The 22,196-nt window shown below is 37.1% G+C and overlaps 1 protein-coding gene across 1 annotated transcript in view; it reads left to right on the top strand.

Annotated features, from left to right (window-relative positions):
• Positions 1–22,196, top strand: part of LOC103512838 (dual specificity tyrosine-phosphorylation-regulated kinase 2-like) — a 61,563-nt gene that overhangs the window by 18,260 nt on the left and 21,107 nt on the right. The window contains exon 3 of the mRNA XM_026826209.1: positions 19,123–19,242. Within this exon, the coding sequence (XP_026682010.1) occupies positions 19,123–19,242 (120 nt within the window). The remainder of the gene's footprint in view (positions 1–19,122; positions 19,243–22,196) is intronic.

Consider the following 22,196-nt stretch of genomic DNA (forward strand, 5'->3'; position numbering starts at 1 on the left):
AGAGAGAGAAAACAGGATTCCCTACCAATTCATCCATTAAGTACCTAAGCAGATCTGTTTTTAGTATTTATTTATTAGTTTTCATGCTAAGTACAATACAATCAATGCAAGTAAAAATCTGTTTTCAGTTTTGAGATGGCAGTGGCAAAAATAGATAAAGGGATGTGCTATTAATGCAGAGAGCAGATGGTTGTATGCGCTCAGTGGAGTTATTTTATACAACGACCTCCCGTAGATGTTGATGGGTCTCCAATGCTCCATTGCCTCCTGCCTGCTCCATTACAAAATATAATGGAGGTTTAAGAATTAAGGAATAAATATAGGTAGATAAACTGTGGTTCGCATTAATATTCGTATTTCTTCCATTTTGCAAGTTCAATTGTAGTGCTTTTGTAATACGCAGGATGTTTAGGGTTTAGGTCCTTTTGTCATGAAATTATCTTCCTCGGATGGTCTTTTCGAACCCCAACAATTTCTTCTGTTGCTTTGTCTATTTGCTTACTCAAGTCACCATTTACAAATTACAAGGATAGCTGCATAGGTATTTAAGTTATTTTTCCTATATGACCATTGTGCTGTATAGAATATAAATAGAACATTTATTAAGATTTGGAATCGTTCCCTGAAATTTACAAAGATAAGTCATTCTTTAGGAAGTATTTTATCTCTTGGTCAGACTCTCAGCTTCCTATATCCCATAGCCTTGATTATTATCAGTACAGAGCACCAAGATCGATAAATAATAATGTTTCTTCTATGGAGAGTAGAGATATTATTTTTATTTGTTTGTTTTTTTTTATTGCTCATGAAGTTTTATTGAAACCACAAAATGACCTCCTTGCTTATTTCCCGCTTTATGATCACACTTTCTTTGTCTCTTGTATTTGAATACGTTTTTTCTTTACTGGGGTTTTTAGTGAATTTTTACAATGTGCTATTTTCGTTGAGATGTTTAATATTGTACATATTTAGTGCTGATGTGTATGCTCTTTACCAAGTAGAAGATATAAAGAAACCTATGAATGTTCAAGAACATTTTCATTGGTTTCTACATACATACTTACTTGGTATCTTGTGACTCAGCTAACAAAGAAACCACAGCATCCCCCGAACTCATTTCTTATGTATATTATTCTGTTCCCTCTCGTACTTCTAATGAGGAATATTGATTCAGCTTTCTCATTTGAACAAAATACCCAATCTATTTTCCCGAAATTACCTTTGTCTTTGAAGAAATCTCGATAGTAATTGGAATAGTGGAGATGTCAAATTTTCCTCGTTTATTTCGAGACAAAATGTTTCATATTAGTCAAAAACCCCTCGCTTGATCCTAGACGAAAGTTTGCATATTAGTGGATGTGTCAAAACCCCTCGCTTAATTCTAGACGAAATGTTAGTATTGGTGGATGTGTCAAAACCCCTCGCTTAATTCTAGACGAAAACATATTAGTGGAGATGTCAAAAACCCTTCGCTTAATTCTAGACGAAATGTTAGTATTGGGCATTCTCTCTTCGATTTCGGGACGATAAGACCATAGCAGTTACAGTTCCCTCTGTCAAACCTCTTTAAAAGAAAAAAAAAAAAAATCTATGTATCTGCAATTCTGCATGCTTTCCCCCTACTGACCAACCTCAGTGGTGCAGTTGTTAACGCGTTGGACTTTGGATCTGGAGGTTGGTGGTTCAAGTCCAAGTCATGTCATGAAATTTATCTAGGTGAAATAATCAGGGAACGATGTTTGTGACAAGCATTTAAATATGCTTAACACAATTAGAATTCCTTGCTTTCCCCCTACTGCTATGAAATTCAGAAACTACTAAAGCTTTGTTATCCATTAATATTTTTTTAAAAAAAGCTTTGTTGTTCTCTTACAATATTGAGCCAAATTGACACATTTATTCGTTGGACGTCTTTAGAATACAGAACAGTTGACACAGGAAGATGTTTCATTTGAGTAGACATAGCGTGTCGCCATTCGTGTGTACCATGGCGACAATAGAATAGAATGAAATCGTTTGAACACTTGGAATAATTTTGTAATTCTTTGTACACACTATTCGATAAACAATTAATTAGTACAAGTACCAATATATTTTTAAACGTCAATTAAATAATTCGATAACGTCAATGAATTATTGTTCTGTTTAGAATTCAATCATTTGTTGGCACACGAGGTGTCATTAGATTTGGACGTGTATTTTTGAACGCTAATCAAAAAGATTTCGAAGTACAAATAAGCGTTGTCGGATTGGTTTACATGAAGAACATAGTTTACTTTGGGGGCTTTTCCCCATTTTTGTTGTAAAGTGTAGGCTAAATTTTGAACTTACCAAATTGAGCTAATGTTGGATTGAGATTCATACTTGATTGAGCTATAGATAAGCTATTGCTCAATGCCAGATTAATCTCAAACCCAGGTTAATCGGACTTGCAGACTTGCTTGACCTTGATCAAGTGATGACGAAATTCCGCACTTCCTCTCGGACGTTCTTGGCGCGTATACTTTGGGAACCCCTGACGAGAAGAAATAATGAAACACCAATGACGTGTGAGTCATCACCTCATCAATGATTTGAGTCTGAATCACAGATAAATACGGGACGTGCGGTCCGTGTTTTAATTAATGAAATAATCATTGTAGTAAATTCTTAGTCACACTATAGTAAACGCGTTATGACACTTCCACTCGTCTCTTACGTCAATGGGAGGGCCACGTGTTCCTAATGCTTGATATCCACTGAATCCGTGATGATATTGGGAAACCTATTCGAAGTAGGCGCAAACAGTGATAATGCTTATATGGAGTTGGATTTAGCAGACGAGGAAAACCTTCTTCAAATGAGTTTACAGAATAATATGGGTGAAAAGTAGTTATTGGTTAAAGATCTTAACAGTTATGTATACAGTGACTTAAACCTATTTATTGTCAAAAGATCATATAAGTATAAGTAGGTACCGGCAGCAGACCCACTACTGAGTCATGTACAAAGTATGTAGATGGGGTTCCATTGTATCTGAAAATCCCCGGGAATGTCTTTGTTGAGCTAACAACAGTAGGTAATTAGGACAAAGATACAAAGAATCTTGTTGGAAATTTAATAAAAGCACTTACTAATTGCTTAGATATAGGTGCATCACCTACTTACTCGTAACAATATGAATAGACGTCACATTATGCCAAGATGCCTCGTAATTGAAGCCATATTTTCATGAAGGCAAAGAATGTGTGGAGTGAAATTTTCTAAAACTGCGTCGGTTGTGCCCATGACCCGAGCCCAAGACTTCCATATGGAGATATTGTTCTGATATACATTAGAGTAGTTTCAATAAAGGAGAACAAGAGGCTTACTAATGAACTCTCAATTTCTCTCTAAGCAACTCATACATCAGTATGTATACCGAGTTATGAAAGAGGTTAGGAAAGTCCTTATTTCTCTCCTCTAGACTAGAGTCTAAGCATCTGAACTTCTGGAACCTTATGGTATAGAAAATGCTTTCTTCAACAAATGCGTTGTTTGTTTTTAAGAGGTCAAATAATCTGATTTTCTTAAAAACTAAGAAATTGGGGGATATTGAGAATGCCTTAACGCCTTAACCAATCTACCAAGGAACAAAGAACAAGCTCAAGGACATGATATGGCAGGAACCAAACTGAACAGAAATTCTCAGCATTTCTCAACCAAGAATACTTGGAACCACCGCGAGCGTCGGAATGCCCAGCCCTTCCTTCTTTGCGAACAATAATTCTACATACAGACTCGTATGTGTAATAAATATTTATGCTATGATGAATTCGTATGGTGAATATGCTGAATGCTGTTAAATAATTCTGATATTGAACTCCGCGAATGCAAGAATATGAGAGGAAGTTACTATATCAGTAGAGGAGAGGTATAGGTATCTAGAAGTTATTATAAAACACCATGTGCTTTGTCCAGAGGAATTGATGATGATGGATATTAAACGAGCCCATGTTTCCTGCTAGTATTATTACACGGTACAGGCGTGATATTCTTCTCATAACAAAATAGGTACTTACTCTTCTGAGGAAAATATTGTATGAGTGTCTATCTCTTCTTGCCTATTGAACTGTTTGATATACAAAAAAAAAAAAAAAAAAAAATGCTCAAAAGTTGGATAGTATGATCAAGAGTGTTTTGTAAAATGTAAAAGTCTGTCAGCGCAGAGACTTGGAAAAACGTCCTAAATTCGACCAATTTGAGACTGTAGATCCGGAGGTTAACATGTACATACAAACTACAGTGTTACACCAATATCACAAGTACATACAAACTACAGTGTTACACCATAATTAAAGCACATAGGTAATTATTGTAATGAGTAATTTGCTAAGCAATTCTTTGTTTATATTAATTTCATATTTCTTCTCTCTGTTACAGGTACGTATTCCATCTAATAGCAATATTTCACGCTCATACGGCTCGGTACAGGTATTTTTAGATTTTTCAGTGAACTATTTTGGACGTTCTTATATTTTTACTTACCGTTTTCACTGAACAGAATTATTTAAACTTGTTTTGGGAGATTTTCATTTTATTTATTAGTTAGATATTATTTGTCTTCCTTTTTGGCATAATTACTTACATTTCCTGTACTTATGATGAGAGGAATAAGTTCGTGAAAACTTCTTATAATAAGCTAATTAACATGTTAGTTATTATTTAGTTCCTCTCTCCGCTCTTACCTGTCTTACCTGATGAGAGTCTTATGAGAAACAACGTAACAATCTCAGTGAAACATTTATCCAAGCTTGGTTCTTTATTATGTTTATTAATTTACATAATAAGTTAATAATCAACATGAATATTTATTACGAAATTTTCTCGTCAATTACTTTTGTTATTATAAAAAAAGGGAAAAAGAATTAATAACGCAAATTAATATTCAATTTACTTGCTTCTGAGATTTTGCAAGCTATTTTCGTTCAGTAGAAAAGATAGTCGAGACAAGGCTTCGTGTTGTCTGCTGAAGCAGCAACCACATCACACAAAACGGCCCTCGAGATTCAAATTGCATATGGATTCGGAGTTATGTACTTGGTTGGATGACGGAAATTGTCTATGAGGTCATGTTGACTCATTATAATCTTCATAGGACTTTTGTTCTATCCTTTTCAATTAAATCTATTCTAGACCCTTGTCAGAAGATTTCAAAAAAATCGGAGAAAATTGTAGAAAATATTGCATCTATGTAATAGAATAGGTACCTATTTATTAGGTTTGGCTTAAAAATAATAATGAAAAAATATTAGGTTTCGCTTATCAGATTTAGATCTTGATCAACGTGTCACTTTGGAATTCCATTCTTGTTCATCATCAATTTATATGAATAGAGTAGACCATGGTTTGCCCCTAGGCCTAGGGAATTCAGTATGCAGTGGCAGCCCGCATTCCATCCCCACTGACAATGTAAATCAGTTCTACCAATCAATATCTTAAGCATACCCCTGTCAAATCACCCCTATTATACAACCTACATTAATCATTATTATTAATCCATAATTTAGTGGAAACATCTTGTCAGGAAGTTTCTTTATGGATCTTAGATATCCCAAAGCCTGGGTCCAATATACGCAGGTTGTAGGTTTAATCAGTATTCATTTTTTGCAGACAGGCTAATCTGGCTACAAACCATATTAGGTTTAGCTCCAATACCAAGAATATCTTTGAATCGATTAAAAAGAAAATAAAAATGAATACAAAATAAGCACCCCTATTCAAGGTTTTTCAAAGAAAGCTGAGCTTTATCTTTTCCACAAGCCCTTATTAAAATGCAGTTAAAATTCCATTATCTCCCATACGTTCAGACGGAAAAACTTGAAAATTCCATGTTTGGAAAAGATAGTAAAAATCACTCAAGCCAAGGCTCTGCAATGTAGTATTGATCTGTAATAATCATGGTTATTATATCAGGCAATATTAAGCGAGCAATAAATATTAACATGTGGGCAGCGTAACGACAGTAAAGTAAGCACTTAAAATCAGTTGAGGCAGTAAAGTGAGCAATCAGTATTCAGTTGACGCTGAGATATACCTTGGAATAAAAAGACTTTGTGAACAGTTGTGAACCTGAGTCTTCTCAGTTTGAATGAGGAAAATGCCAAATTTTCACCCTTCTTTTTATATCCCATTTTGGATGGCCAGATATTTGGGTCCCTATAAAAGCCTAGAAGTAATGTTCAGAGCCCAATGCCCATTGTATAGCCACCTTTGCACCACAGTCCATTGGAGCCATTATTCTGCGGAATTCGTTATTCCCCACAATAATCTGACGGGGTTTTTTTTTTCAGAGTCAAATACTAACGCATCCAAATAACCAAGAAATCCCTCGTGCTTGGAAATTCAAGTACAGTTTTATACCTGGCACAAGTGAGTCTAGTTACATAGGTAGCTCCAAGATTACGTGGAATTAATACAACACTGACTTCATCCGTCTCGACTAAAGTGATGGGTTCAGAATAGCTTGATGATGCGCCTGTGTTTATACCAAGAACTGAACCGTTCTGTAGGTATTCTTGTATTAGTTTCCAATATTACCTGGAATTCTGATGAGCTGCTTTATCAAAACATTTTGATGCTCGTATTGAATTTTTTGATAAAAATATCCAATATCATTATTGGTACCTCGTTATCTTTTGTGCCAATTATGTGATGAGTAGTACCTACCTAAGTACAATTTTAGGAATTGGGGATAGGTATGATTCAGCCATAAACTATGATACTATGAACTTTAAAATAATTATGATTCAGTGACTGAATACGTAGGGTACTTATTACTAGGTCGGAGCTCTCCAAATAGTTACCTTAATTAGTGGAAATGGTTTTCTGTGGCTATGCCGGCACATGGGTACTCAAATCAAAATGAAGCTGTCCCTAAGCTTTTCCCTCAGTCTCTTTCTCTCCTCCCCCCTCTATTGTCTGTCGAGTAACTTTGAATGTGAGATTCCTACAGATTGTTTCTTGGTTACTACGTATTGTATATTTTGATTTGATTTAGTGAGTAGCATCCTGGCAAACTCAAGCATCAGAAAAGAAACAATCATTACACAATGGAAAGAAATGATACCACTTGTAACTTGCGAGAGATTGGAGAGACGAATAACTGCCGAGTACATTGACCCCCGACTTGTAGGTTGAGACTTCAGACCCTGCCAGTGTCATTATCATTACTATTATTCTAATTCAGTACTCAGTAGTAATATCACTACTATCAAAGAAAAACTTGCCTGTATGGAATCCTTTATCATTTTCATTCCCCCCCCCCCCCTTTCTCTCCCCCCCTCTCGATCTCTGTTTTTTTTTTTTTTATAGGTACTTTTAATGAGTTAAAGCAAGTGTACGGCCTAAATTTCCACAAATAATAATAATAATAAGCCACCGTCATTGGCTACAATCCAGCTGGTTCTTTTAGGCTACCATTTCCGCTGAAGACCGTCCCTTTCAGAACCAGGTCAGTGACCACTGATCAGTTGTTGTTTGGGTTTCGCCCAACATATCCATGGTTATGTTTTAATTAGTTCCCTAATGACTTGACATTAATAGCCACTTCCTTCGACCTGGCATTATGTATTTGGGTGCCGTTATTGTTTATGTTCCCATCCAATGGCTTTATTCTAGGACATGTGGTAAGTGTTGTTTGGACCTCATGTTTCATTTAGCACAAGGTAATTACCTACGTACAGGGTGGCCGCATTCCAATATTTTTCCTTTGTCTTTCTATGTACGTAGCCATTTGCCGATTGGCATACTTCGGCATTTGTAAACTCAATTCCTGAACTGCTAGTCCGAGTTCTGAAGTTTAGAACTTGGAACATGGATTAGCAGGTTCTTAGATTTAAATTTTAAACTAGTTGCAATACTGAAGTGAAGATCCAAGGACAGTGGTAAAGGGATTAAGATATCTGGATGTCCTTCTAGTGGTCGGTGCCTGTGCTGTCAGCTAAGAAGTGGGAAGTACTATACAGTTTTGGTGTCCTGTTTTATCTCCATCCCGTAGAACTTGGAACTTGGATTAGCAGGTTCTTAGATTTAAATTTTAAACTAGTTGTAATACTGAAGTGAAGATCCAAGCACAGTGGTAAAGGGAATTAGATGTCCTTCTAGTGGTCGGTGCCTGTGCTGTCAGCTAAGAAGTGGGAAGTACTATACAGTTTTGGTGTCCTGTTTTATCTCCATCCCGTTTTCTAAAATGAAATTAGGTTGTGTTTATTTCTTCCAGACAAGAGAAGGGAAGAACTTCATTATATTCAAATACTTTTATTTATTTTATTTATTTATTTACACTCTAAGCGTCACCTCCTATAGCGTAGTGGTCACTGCGCTCGCCTTGCACGCGGGAGACCCGGGTTCGATTCCCGGCGGGGTCAAGAAATTTGTATTATGCAAATGATTGATTCCGTGACTGGTTGTTGCGGGGCCCACTCAGCCTCGTGAGGAAAATGAGTAGCTATGGCATATAGATAAATGCGCATAGCGACCGGTGCCAGCATGGTAGGTAAACATTGGATTTTAGGATTATTGAGACATTGGGAAAATCCTACAATGCTGCAGTGAGCACCAAAGTTGTGACATAATAACACAAACTGCATTTACATTAATAAATATTATTCCTCCCTCGCTTTCTCACAGTGTTCTCACCAATTCGTTAATATAATATAGTCGAGAGTTTCGCCAGCAGAGCTAAATTCCAGAACATGCTCTCCACCCAATATTTCACCACTAAAAAGATGATTTCGACACCTGACCATTTAGGAGACAAAAATCTTGAACCCCTAACCTCCTCTTCAACCCCCCCCCTCTTCAGAATAATATTTCCTTCAGAGCAATTTTAACATGGAGGGACCATCGTCACATATTTCTTTGTCGTGTTTTTCTTTCTTTCTTTTTCATTCTTTGTCGTTTTTCTTTCTTTTTTATTGCTGTTTTTTGTTTCTCCATTTATTTCGTTTCCTCCTGCTACAGACAACAAATGTGTCACCATTTCAGGTCTTCTTCTCTCCCCCCTGTCCTCTTTCAGGACCCCCTTGCCTATTTCTGCTCATCTTAGAGGAACCCTCTTCCTGTCCTGTCTCTGGACCCCTACCCTATTTCGGCCCATTTTGAGGAGCTATTCTTTTATTGCTCCTACGATGGGAAGATATATCAACGATGACACAAAGTAGTAGGCAGTAGGGGATAGAATGGAAATAGAAAGGGAGAGAGAGAAAATAAAAGGAGAAGAAAGATTCGGAGTAGGTACTTGAGAAAAAAAAATCTTTCCGAATGATTTTTCCAATTTGGTTGGATTTTTCCTGTAGGTAATGTCAACAAATAGGGGAACCTATACGCCTATACCTACCTATCACCTCATAAACTGTAATTAAAATGTCATTAATCCGACATTAAATGTCTTCGTAAAGAACGCTGTGAGTTTGTAACGTAGTAATGGACATTATTACCCTTTGTTGATTGAATAAATAGGGACCATTGTTTAACCTAGTGTTGACTTTTGAAAGATTTTACCAGCTACATTGTATTCGGCTCTTGAAAGATTCTGATGTAGATGCTAGCTAGATGTGATAAAACACTAGTATATCTACATAATTATATTATCCAGTACTTAAATCTACGAGGGCTCAAAAAAAAAAATATATATATATATACCAGATTTTCAGTAGAACCATTTTTTCATTTGAGTGATAGTAGTTATGTCCGTAGGTGGTCCTCGGGTTTAATGTCTCGAATTCCAGGATGTATGGGGAGTTGTCATTTCTTCAACAAGTACCTATTATTCTATTATAGGTTCAAGTTCAAGACAAGAAGGATGGGTTAATAGGATTACCATCTCTTAGCCCATTCATGCATCTAAAAATATAGCGCATCTCTCGATGTCGCAATGTGCACTCGTATCTAGGTTTTAGTCACAGATTTTATTATGATTTTTTTTCAATAGGTAAGTCATATCGAAAGGTTTTTCGTTTTTAAAAGTCTAAAGCAAAGATATGAAAAAATATGATCAGATAGTTTAGTTGCGTCATATACGACTCACCATTTTTTGAACTTTTAGAGCACTGATGGTTTAAACAACAAAACCCAGTTGAGTAGAAGATTCTTGTTAGGATATTAATCTACTTAAATATTACGTCAAGTTCCTCCATCTTCCTCATCTTCTCCCTTATCCATCATGATTGTCAAGTCAAGCGTGAAACAATTATCACGTACCCTATCTACCGTTCCCTTGTTGATATAATTTGTCCCTTCAACAGTTTCTACGTAAACCTCTGCAAGATTCTCAGTGAGAATTTCTGACGTATTGTGATGGGCGCTGAACATTGATCTAGCTGATGCTTCTACATTTGAGCCTAACCTTGTGCATTGTTACGTACAATAGATAATTATGTACTATCTGTTCATTGGATCTTCAGAATGGCGAAACATGTCCATTGAAAAGATGGTTCCTTTTCTTCGAAAGTGAAGAAAGAAATCTCAAAATAGCCCAGATCAAAATCAATGTCTGAGGCCGAATGACCCGTTCCCAAATTCCAGGTAAAAATTCAAAAGAAAAAAAAAAATAGTGAAGTTGATATTGTTGATACAGAGTTAAATCAAAGTGGGCAGAGCTTTTAACTCCTAATCACTCAACAATTTTTGTACTTATGTATACCATCACGGCCATTGAAAATTCAGATCGGATAGTGAAGTATCAATATAAAAAATTAATTTATTATAGTTCAATGGAGCCTGGAATATTATAGACTTTTCAGAATCCGGTAGTGAAGTATCAATATAAAAAATTAATTTATTATAGTTCAATGGAGCCTGGAATATTATAGACTTTTCAGAATCCGGACAATAACTTTATGACTGAAACTCGTTTTGAATTTCTTCATGAAAGAAAGGATCCTTCTTCAGAAGAACGTAATACTTAATGGAAGTTTTCCATTTCAATTTGGAGTAAACGTCACTCATTGCACGTGACTAGAATTATTTACATCATTTTGTTTCTCTTAAGCAACCTGAGGATGAAGACTCTTTGAGTCTTTTGTCATTTGAACTTACATAATGAAAACTTGACAATGACGTCATTCCTTACAGATTGCTTCCACTTCTAGGGTGTTTAGCATATGTATTGCTTTTCATAATGGGAAGTACTCATCTTTTTCTCCCTCGAAAGGGTTTGTTTGACTCTTGCATCAAAAATATTCTGCCTAGGCTCAACAAGTTTCACCAGTCTTTCTCGAATGCAACTGGAAATTCATAAAAACTTGAAAGTTATATGAATTTTTGATGTTGAAGTTGAAAGCATTTTTTCTATGAACTGTCAAACAACAAAAATAGAGAAAATCTTCTTCGCCACCTGTTGCCTGGAGAGAAGCAAAGAAATTCAAATATTGTCTTCCTTTTTTTTCCACTAGTACATACATATTTTATAACTTGAGCCCCATTTTGTTCATTGCCTCTGGGAGGTGGTGTTTGTTGCTATAGAAATTCATTGAATTTTCATTAGGAGCAAACTTTTGTTCTTTATAAACTTCCCAATGCCGAAGGTTAAGTCTTCTCCACCCTTATCAACCTTTTTTTCTTTATTTACAGTGTTGAATTTCTCTTTTTTTCACGCATCGTCCTTTATTTTATGCTCCTTTTATAGCTTCCTTTTATCATTGTTTCCTTTTTTACATTGCCCATTTAAGCACCTTTTTATATTATTATTATTGCGTGTTATATGCTATCATCAATATTTATAATTTTATGCTTAAGGTACAATTTACAGCGGTGTTTATTAGCATTTGGTTTCATTACCTTTTTTGTGCTCTACGTATAGACTGTCATCTTGGACCCAACCCCAGATAAGTAGTTTTATGCCATCTTTGACCTAATTTATTGTATCACCTCACTCTCACTCTACCTCAGTATTCTAAATCACTTCCTAGTTTCTTACAAGTCTTCACTGAAATATATTCATCAACTTTCGTCGTGGTTTTATTAGGAACGAGAGAATTCGAAGTATAAAACATCTACCTTATCCATTTGAATATGGCAGCAAGGAGTCATCGACCCAAAATGAAAGAACCAATCAGAATGCGAGAACTCCTTGCATTTACAAGTCTTCACTGAAATATATTCATCAACTTTCGTCGTGGTTTTATTAGGAACGAGAGAATTCGAAGTATAAAACATCAAGCTTTGCCGCCTCAGTGGATAAAACCCCCTGCGATTTCCCAGGACACCAAAATTGGCGAGAGTTATGTGCTTGACTAGTTTTCATTTCATTTCCCTTTGCCCCTCCCCCTGTCGTCAGCAAGATTATTTCCTCTTATTTTGTTCAAATTTTATATGAGCATGTAGGTTAGGTTTCCACAGTTGTCTATGATATTTTAGTTTCCTTCATTTCTCCCCTATTTGCTACCGATTAAATTGAGGCAAAAAGTGTCAAAGTGTACTTTTGATATCCTGGAACTGGAAAGAAATCAGAAGTTCCATTAGAGTAAAGGCTAACATTGTCATTTAGGAAATCAGGGATATATCTTTCATTCAGGGAAACTTAGTCAAAACTCACCTCATAAGGAAATGAATTTAACCAGGAAAGAGACAAACATGGCAAAGTAATTGTTTAACATTACCATTATTAGTCTTAAAAGCATTTGCTGTTGAAGTGTTTATCAAATATGTAAATTTAAGATATCGATAGAAATCCTTGGATCAAGACGTAGATAGGAGTTCCAAGATAACTTATCGAATTACTTATTCTATGATTCTATGCATTACTGTACCTATATACTTTTATAGCGTTTGCAAACACCTCCCCCTGAATGAAACATTAACACAACGAGTTTACTGAGTAATAGTCTAGGACAGTGTTTCCCAACCTGGGCGATATCGCCCCCTTGGGGGCGATGGAGATTTTCATGGGGGCGATGAAGCCTTAGGGGGCGATCAATAAAAGGAGCGATAAAGGGGGCGATGGCTATCTAGGGGCAAACATGTAAGTAAGTACCTACCTACACCTACTTAGTTATTTTAGTCTTAAAAAATAAATCCGAAGAGGAGAGAGAGAGAAAAATATTGCACGTGCGTCCGAGTTTTGCCGAGCAATCCCGAGATCCTGGTTTCATTCAGCTCTGCTGACGCGTGCGGTAATGCGGTTTAGTTTTTATCTTTCTAATCACAGAAGTTGAGTGTTGACAGTGAAAAAATAATTATTGTAAAAACTTGCATTTTGGCAACTTGAAAACGAAGCTGAGAAATAGGCTGAGCATTGTTAAGAGGGGAGACTTGCGACTGACATAACCAGCCCCTGTAAAGCTCACCAGGCCCAAGGGAGCCATTAACCATGAAGCTCAAAAGTAAAAAAAAAAAACATGATCAGATATGTTTAAAATAAATAAAGAAATAAAACATTGTCTGTCTTTTTTCCGTGTGATCGCCCTGTGATCCCCCCAACATAAACATGTTGGGTTATGTTGGGGGGGGGGATCACAGTTCCGATAATCTGTACAAATTCTGAAAGGGGGCGATCGTAGAGAAAAGGTTGGGAAACACTGGTCTAGGATTACATCCATCTTTTACCTGCTAGCTAAGTCCTCACTTTCACCCAAGTCTCGAGTTAAGTGTAAGGTCACTGCAATGTCTTGAGTCATATGCCATGTATGAGGTGCAGAAGGTGGGCTTCACCAAACCCAAGCTTAGACCTTCTTACGGTTTTGTTTCAATGTGTCATTGTATTGATACTATTTGCTTTATTATGTCAGTCATGTCCTTCTACAGTATGGCGAGGAGGTGTTGTGAGAACTAGTGGGTGAGGCTAGTGGCCAATGGTCCATGTTTGCAGTTGCAGTTATCGTGGAATGTTATCTTTATCTTTCACTTGTTTGTCATGGAATGTCGAAAACGCTACCAGCATCCACTATTATTTACAGCATTTACTTTGTCTTATCAAAGCTCGTCTTAATAAAACCCAAGGATTTCATACCAATAGGTGAATTCTACTCGTGATGATGCAATATTCATTTCTCAATATTGACAGTGTTTCGCTCTTTTCTTCTCTCACGACGCAGAATTATACCCAGCCTGTAGTAAAAAGGTTGTCTAGTATAGATCCTTAGAAGACAATAGTTACCACTGGTTTTTGGTAGAGCATTCGGTGTGTTAACGGAAGTGTGTTAACAACGCTCCTATATCTTCAAAAACGTGTGTGCGATAACACATTATGTTTACCCCAATACCACTATGTATTGTGTTGCGTCAGTAGGATGAGTGACATGCCTATGGTCACGTACTTGATGGTCGGATATCCTGTCTATGGGCTCTGGCTCTGGCCATAACGTATCTCTGGCATTCATATTGGATCCATGTCCTGTGATCGTTTGGGCAAGACGAATATCTTTGGCCTTGGGATTTAATATCTTCAATAGGCCACACGCCACACGGTTCTTGCTCACTTACTTACTTTCCGTGTCATCTTCTTTCTCATCAAATCTTTCTTCCCCTGAAGTTTGAGACGTAGATTGCCCTCTTATTTGCCGCAAGGAGATCTTGCTCACTGGAAGGCATCAAATGGAGAATTACTTGATTGGTAAATAACAGAAAGATCCGAAACTTTGTTAACAATGTGCGGGTGTGAAATACTGTCGAATGGCCTAATAAGGGTAGATGAGGTAGTGTATTAGTGTTCCCTTTGAATAGATATTATTCAAATATTTTATTTTTCGGTAATCACTAATCACGCATGGCCTTGGTGCTTAGCGTGCAAAATAATACGAATATTTCGGCAATATTCTATTCGATTCTCTCAGTCGGTGATTATAATTGCTTATCTTCTATTATTTGGAATTCACGCCGTTCAAGAACAATTCAAAGTTCACTGCTTTTCCGAGAAAGGAACGGATTTACCCAAGCTTACCTATATTGTGGTTTCGTCTGACTAAATGCATAAAGTTACCTATTATGACGTTGAAGTGTGCTTTTAGTTTTCGGAGAATTTCCGATTTTCCGTGTAAAACATCCTCATGTCCGGGGATTTGGTGAGGATTCTTTGAAACTAAACTTCCGTAAATAACGGTGGATGTTGATATTGTTGATACAGAGTTAAATCAAAGTGGGCAGAGCTTTTAACTCCTAATCACTCAACAATTTTTGTACTTATGTATACCATCACGGCCATTGAAAATTCTAGGAAGTTAGGTAGATGGAGTACAAAGTTCGAAGAATGCCTTTTATAGGAAGACTCATGACTTTCAGTTTTGAACATTTTCTTCCGTGGAAATTTTACACAACTACGGCATATAGCGTGCATAAATTTACTGTGGTAAGAGCCATCTAAGGAAGGAGTCATGAGTTTTGCATAGCATCCCATGATTAATTAATTACAAGAAATGCTCAATATGGTCAAATGTATACGTGCGACGAGAAAACTGGTCTGTGCAGTTGAGTACATCTCAACGTCATGGCAATGTCCTTAGTATTCTGATCCCCGATTTCGTAGCAGTAGGTGTAAGTGAACTTCCTCTCATCACAAGGGTCAGGGCCTTTACCACCAGATTAAATCAAGGAAACCGCGATTATGACTGATTGGCCTTATCACAATATTTACCAAAGGTTTTGTCTCTCGATTCTTGCCAACTTACTAGGAAGACGGCATTGGAGTGTCAGTAGAAGGATTGTGGTCCTATGAATTGTTCACCTGATAGTTACAGAAAGTTTGGTCTGACGTCAATGGTGGTGAGTCACGCCGTATGGTCACCTGATTTGGCCAGATGTCTCTTGAGATGCCCGGATCACGTTGAGGCCCCCGGGGTCACGGGTCACGATATCTACCCTCTTGCGGTTGTAGGGTTTCATCTTGAGCTCTCAGCATAACAAGCGTTCAGATTTCTCACGTTGCCTGGCACGGAAAGCAGGTAAAAATAGACACGGGTGTTTTCCATTTCTATTTCCCATGTGTTTTCGTTCGCTTGTCCCTGTGCACGTTTCCGAAATTTCCTCGGTTAGGATGCCTTGTGACTTATCCTGGAGAGTCATTTCAGTTTGTGCTCTACTCGGAAGTGGCTCGTCGCTCCCAAATATTTCCTGATATTACCTGTGTATAACAGCTGTGTCTTACTGGTTTCTCAATAAACTTCACTTATTGAATAAACTTCATTGTTTCGTATCGAGAAAACTATAAACATCATTGTTCCTCAAAACCCCTCATTTTTATCACACGTGAGACAAGAAATTGGCAGTTTCCTTTTTGCGTTCTGTATGTTTGACCTTTTTGAACGATTAGGATCATGTTAACGAGTTGAAAGTGTGAATCTGTCGTGTACTCGCGTCGTAATAAAGACCAAAGTCAGAGTTACTTTTGTCTGTTTTGTCTCGTCCGTTAATTTTGAACTTTTCTGACCACACTTTGCTTCGTGTGAACCAATTCGCATAATTATCTGAGGCTGAGCCATATTCCATTCCATTTTCTCAGTGGTTTATTTCTTGGTGAACATGGTGCAGCAATATCATCAGCAAAACAATCAAAGTGCTGACGCTGAGGTAAGTCGGCAAAGCAGTTCTCAAACTTTAATTATTAATTAAATTACACAGTAAGTGGTTTTATAGACTCTTGTCCCTCTTTAGACATTCCTTTCGCCGCTGGAGAAACTCTGTACCTTGCTTCAGTTTGAGTTCTGCTGGATCTGAGAATGCTTATCTGCAAATCTCACTTGGTCCTCATGTTCTTGTTCTCTTTCTGCTTTCCTTCTATTCTCTTCTTCTATTTTATCCTATCTTGTGTTCCGTGCTCTCTTCCTCTTCCTTCCCTTCCCTTTTGACCATTTAATGAGAATCGTTAACTCGTTTTATTTTTCAATTGGATTTTTTTCTGCGGGAAATTTGTTGGCAAAGCTCGGAGTCTTTCTATTGACTATTTTTAATTAATTATTTCATGGCTACATAAATAGATAATTGCGAATGGTGTACATTACATAGAGGTGCATTGAGACAGATTTCTATACGGAAAATTTATCCAGAAACACCTGGTTACCTAATGTTCCTGGAATCCCGGGGTATCCCGGATATTAATAGTGTTCAACATTCTAAATATACTCTGAGTATCGGGACCTACTTGGAAAATGAGCTTTGAGCTTTTCTAAAACTATGAGTTCCGATAAAGGTACCTCCAATATTTACATATTGATAGATTTCCGTACAGCTTCAAATTTATCGGGAAACATCCATTCATCTACATTTTGTTTCTAGTATCCTTCAGGCTTCAATATGCTTTGTACCTTGCTAGTTTTAGTGCTATACCTTCATATTGCACCCTGTGTGAATCATGAATTACTTAAGGCGAAACAGACAGCCTCTTCAGGTGGTGGTTATACACAGGGCTAGGCTAGGATAGACTTGCAAAAATAAATAAATAAAAGCTATTTTCTTTCTTCTATTTTGCAAGCCTAACATAGTGCTATACCTTCAACATTGAATAATAATCTCGGTTTCGGGTTTTGCAAATGAGCTCCCTGAATAAAGAGTACACCATCTTCCGCAACTCAAAAAGTTTGGTTGAGATAGGTGCTGCGGTTGGCGATATTTTGACCGTTTTTGGACGGATTTCGACCATTTTTTGGCGGTTTTCAGCTATACCAACTAAACGGTTAGAGATATGGTAAAAGTTAGGGTAATATAATACTCAAATAAGCATCATTCAATAGAATAAGGAAAGTCGTGTGATGTTCACACCAGATTTTTTTTACATAAAGCTAAATCAAAATTTTGAAGGTGTACCTTCAAAATCAAGCCCCCTCAAAAATTTAGGCAAGAACCGCCTATGTATATGTATGCGATATGGGACATATTATGTCTACATTTTTTCAGCTCTTTGGAAACTTGATCTTCAACAAAATGGGTAGGAAAGAATTCTTCCGGAGAACGGTTTGGGATAAAGGCAAACGGTTTTCACAGGTTTGTTCTGCTCATTGAGAGCTATTCAAAACCGGTCTGGCCGGTAAAAATTTGTCAACGGTTTGTCTGGAAAATTGAGATTTTCCATTTACAAAAGGGTTTTCCGGAGTTTTCCGGAAAACGGTTCGGGATAAAGACAATCGGTTTTCACAGGTTTGTTCTTCTCATTGAGAGCTATTTAAAACCGGGCTGGCCGTTAAAAATTTGTCAACGGTTTGTCTGAAAATTGAGATTTTCCATTTTTCAAAAGGGTTTTCCGGAGTTTTCCGGAAAACGGTTTGGGATAAAGACAAACGGTTTTCACAGGTTTGTTCTGCTCATTAAGAGCTATTTAAAACCGGTCTGGCCGGTAAAAATTTGTCGACGGACTGTCTGGAAAATTGAGATTTTCCATTATTCAAAAGAGTTTTCCGGAGAACGGTTTGGGATAAAGGTAAACGGTTTTCACAGGTTTGTTCTGCTCATTGAGAGCTATTCAAAACCGGGCTGGCCGTTAAAAATTTGTTAACGGTTTGTCTGAAAAGGAAAGAATTTATTTTCATATTACGAAGTACCAAGAATATTCAAATTCAATCTACAAATCCCGGCCTAAAGCTCTTAAAGTTAAGTTGCTACAATATGTGTACAAGTTGTTCCAAAGCATGAGTTTGTTGCTATTTTGTTAATCACACTGTATTTGTATAATCGTTTTCAAAATTATCTCAGATGACGAGGACTTTGGGAATATTGAATCAATTGAATCAATTCTGTCATGTTTCGGTTACTCGGAAATGAAAGTACACAAAACCAAGCGCAATTTAAACATCAAAATTGAAATTATCCACTTTTAGATGATCCTAGGTTCTGACTTGTCAACATTATACAGTCATGTAATCATGGTACTATGACCGTAACTTGTACCTATCCGTTTGAATAATGATAATTTGGTCCAAAATTACTCCGAGCAGAAAGTGGTGATGTAAGAGGGAACCAATTTCATTAACGAGGAAAATATGCAGTTTTTTAATGAGTTTTTTTTTTTTAAATCAGTGGGAATGAGTACAGATTGTTTTTTATCTTCAATTTAAAATTCAGAATTTCAGACATTAGGGTACTCCTCTCTGTAGAAAAAGATATCCCTATCAGAATATTGAAAACGAATGACTATAAATTGTATAATGGTCTAATCGTGCCTTTGTTTCTGTTTTGCAGAGTCCTGGAGCGTTACACCTGAATAAGGACGTCCTCTCCAAATACAACACCACTGCCAGTAACACCACACCTGCTCACAAGTACAGGAATGCTGGGATGCCCATCCGAAGTAACGCTGAGGTAAGATATTGATATTGCACCCTACATTTCTCCGAATCAGTTGTGATCAGTGTGATATTATTGTGTGCCCTTGTCACACAGATTCCACATAGAATTAATAGAAATACATTATTCTGGAGTGTAGGTTCCTTAGAAACTACATTTCTAAATTCGAAAGCTCCCTCGAGGGAGCTGATCTCAGCATTTTTCATTGTTCTTTCATTACTACTCGTAGGTGTTGTAGTCTAGAATTATTTGACTTGATCGTCCTCTTCAGACTGAGGATTTGATCATTATATCCACACTTTTAACTTCCATATCAATAGCGTTGAAACTTTTCTTTACTCAATACCCATACTTCTCTTCTTTTATTCGATAAGTCTGTCATTTCAAATTACCACAACATTTTAACATCTTTTACGCATATCTAAACAGAGTAGATCCACGCATTTTATTCTATTCCTTGGTTCAAACTACGCAATTTATCACACTCAGTGTGTTTAGATATGGTATGAGAATCACAACCAATGTTACCCAGATAGTTTCCTGCAGATATGTCTCAGACCCTGTGTGAGGTCTCTCTGAGCCTTCCTCTGTTTCCTATCTTAATAAATTCTTCTATTTCCAAAATATATTATATTCTTTTTATTATTGCTTAAACTTTATCCTAATAAGCATCCTAGTTGTTGGTTGACTGGATGTCACATATTGACTCATGTGCAATAACTAGCGTAATGAATTCGGCAAGATATATTCATGTATTGTCTCTTCTCTTGACATTGATTTCACGAGACAGCTCATTATCTGCATTAGCAACACTCATCACTGTTACGTATATTTCACACGATTTTGTTCCACATGATCATCGAAACATAATGTTATTTTTGTTATATTTATAATTTTACACATGCTTCACCTATGTTAGTGACTTAAGTGTGAATAATGGTGTATCATCATTCAGACTTTAGATTTTAGTGGGATGGTACATTGGTACACATATGTACTTCGGTACCTACATATACATATTATTGTGTTTATTTATGAGTTTACTTCATTATTTTATTGCCCAAAATATATCAAAATAATTTAATTCTTTAACCAATTTATCTCTTGAATATCGTGTTAGTGGGTTTCGTCAATTGTTCTGACGTTCTGTTCATTAACGCGATAAAAGCGACAATTTCAGGGAGGGGGGGGGGGGGTGATCCCAAAAAAGTACAACACTTTTTCAATTTTTATGCTCCCAGTATTCTCGGAAGCAAAATTTTACTGGTACCCACTTAGGTATTCAATTTTTGAAAAATCTCCCTCTCTTCTGAATAAACAAATTTCTAAGGCACTCGACATCGGGCACTTCACGAGTTATTTTGGCCCAACAAAAGCGCCTCGGGTTTTTTGATTGATGTGCAGACAATAGTTGGACGCCCACTTCCTCCTCCTTCTTTTCCACCTCTCATTCCTCCCTTCTCCACCACTTATTCCTTTCTTCTCCTCCTACTCCTTCTCCTCCTCTTCCTCCTCCTCCTACTCCTTCTCCTCCTCCTCTTCCTCCTCCTCCTACTCCTTCTCCTTTTCTTCTCCTCCCTCTTCGTCCTCTTCCACCACCTCCTCTTCCTTCTTCTCTTCCTCCTCCTCTACCTTTAAGTCAAAGGCAACTTCAAAGCCTAACATAGCTTAGCCCTGTGTATAACGACAATCCCAGTCATTCACAACTTTTGAACCGGGGATTTCCGGAGTGCTGACCCCATGTCCATGTGATATAACCCCTCAGACACGGAGGTCAGACTACTAGGGGAGCCAGGTTACCACGATACCAGGTGGTGCCTTCAGGTACCACTAAGTAGTACCTACTACCAGGTGATTCTAGTATAATATGAACCACACGTTTATCGCCCAAGAAACATCTGCTGGACTTGGAGCTGAATTTCTGACCAGAATTCCTAAAACATACAATAATTACATTATGATGTTAGTGTTTCCTTTTGCTGCTAGAGTTTCATCGGTTTCTTAACTATTTTGAATATAAGCCACACCAAGCCCATCCTCGGTCGCGTAGTCCAACGTCTAAAAACTGATTTAGACCTGATACATTTTGCATTTTAACACAAAGGTCGTGGTGGTGACTGCAATCGTTTTATTTTACCTGATTGTAACATCCCCAAATCCTTAATATCCATTGCATCCGTGCATGTCTTAACGCCATCAGCTTCGAGTTTAGTACGTGAACAAGACCATTTGCTATTTTGTGTTTTCTGAAATTTTCTATATAAAACGCTTGTGGTGAAATGTTTACGTTTTTCTGATATCTGTTCTTCCAACACAACGAACGATGCTATAAGAAAAGAAGAAAAACATGATGGGACGGACTATTATTGCTTTTTTATTTAATTTTTTATTATTATGAAGCCTCTCCAGTCCTAAAATGTGTCACAGTTCCACAGTTGCCGAGCTGAACCATTACCACTCAATAACTTATCTTGTTTTGAAAGTTCGGAATTTCCTTTAATAACAGATTTTTCTGAAATTTTCAGTAACACATCAATACTTTGCTGAAATTAGTCAAGAACACGATACAATTTTAATGTGCTACAAAGTACTAACACTATCCTCTACTGCCTCTAGGCGCACTCTGCCTGTGATCATGAAGAGGGAGGCTAAATCCACGTTTGAATTACCTTGAACTCTTCTCCATGTAGAGTGCAAAGAATTTCTTTCTTTTCATGTAAACATTATTATTACATTATATTAGATTCAAGTTCTCATGACAGCCAGTGCATACATAATCGTCTGCAGCATAATACCTATCTGCTTCACACTTATCTCTTACGATTAGGATTAACAATTACAAATGAGATCTGCATTAGTTACCTGTACAGCAGGAGCAGGAGAGTATATCATACGGTTTAGTCTGACAGTTGACAGTACACACCTACATGATGTTATGTGCAAGATGCACCATAATATATCATGATTCA

The sequence above is a fragment of the Diaphorina citri genome, unplaced genomic scaffold (assembly GCF_000475195.1).
Source record: "Diaphorina citri unplaced genomic scaffold, Diaci psyllid genome assembly version 1.1 scaffold891, whole genome shotgun sequence".
Lineage (NCBI taxonomy): Eukaryota > Metazoa > Arthropoda > Insecta > Hemiptera > Psyllidae > Diaphorina > Diaphorina citri.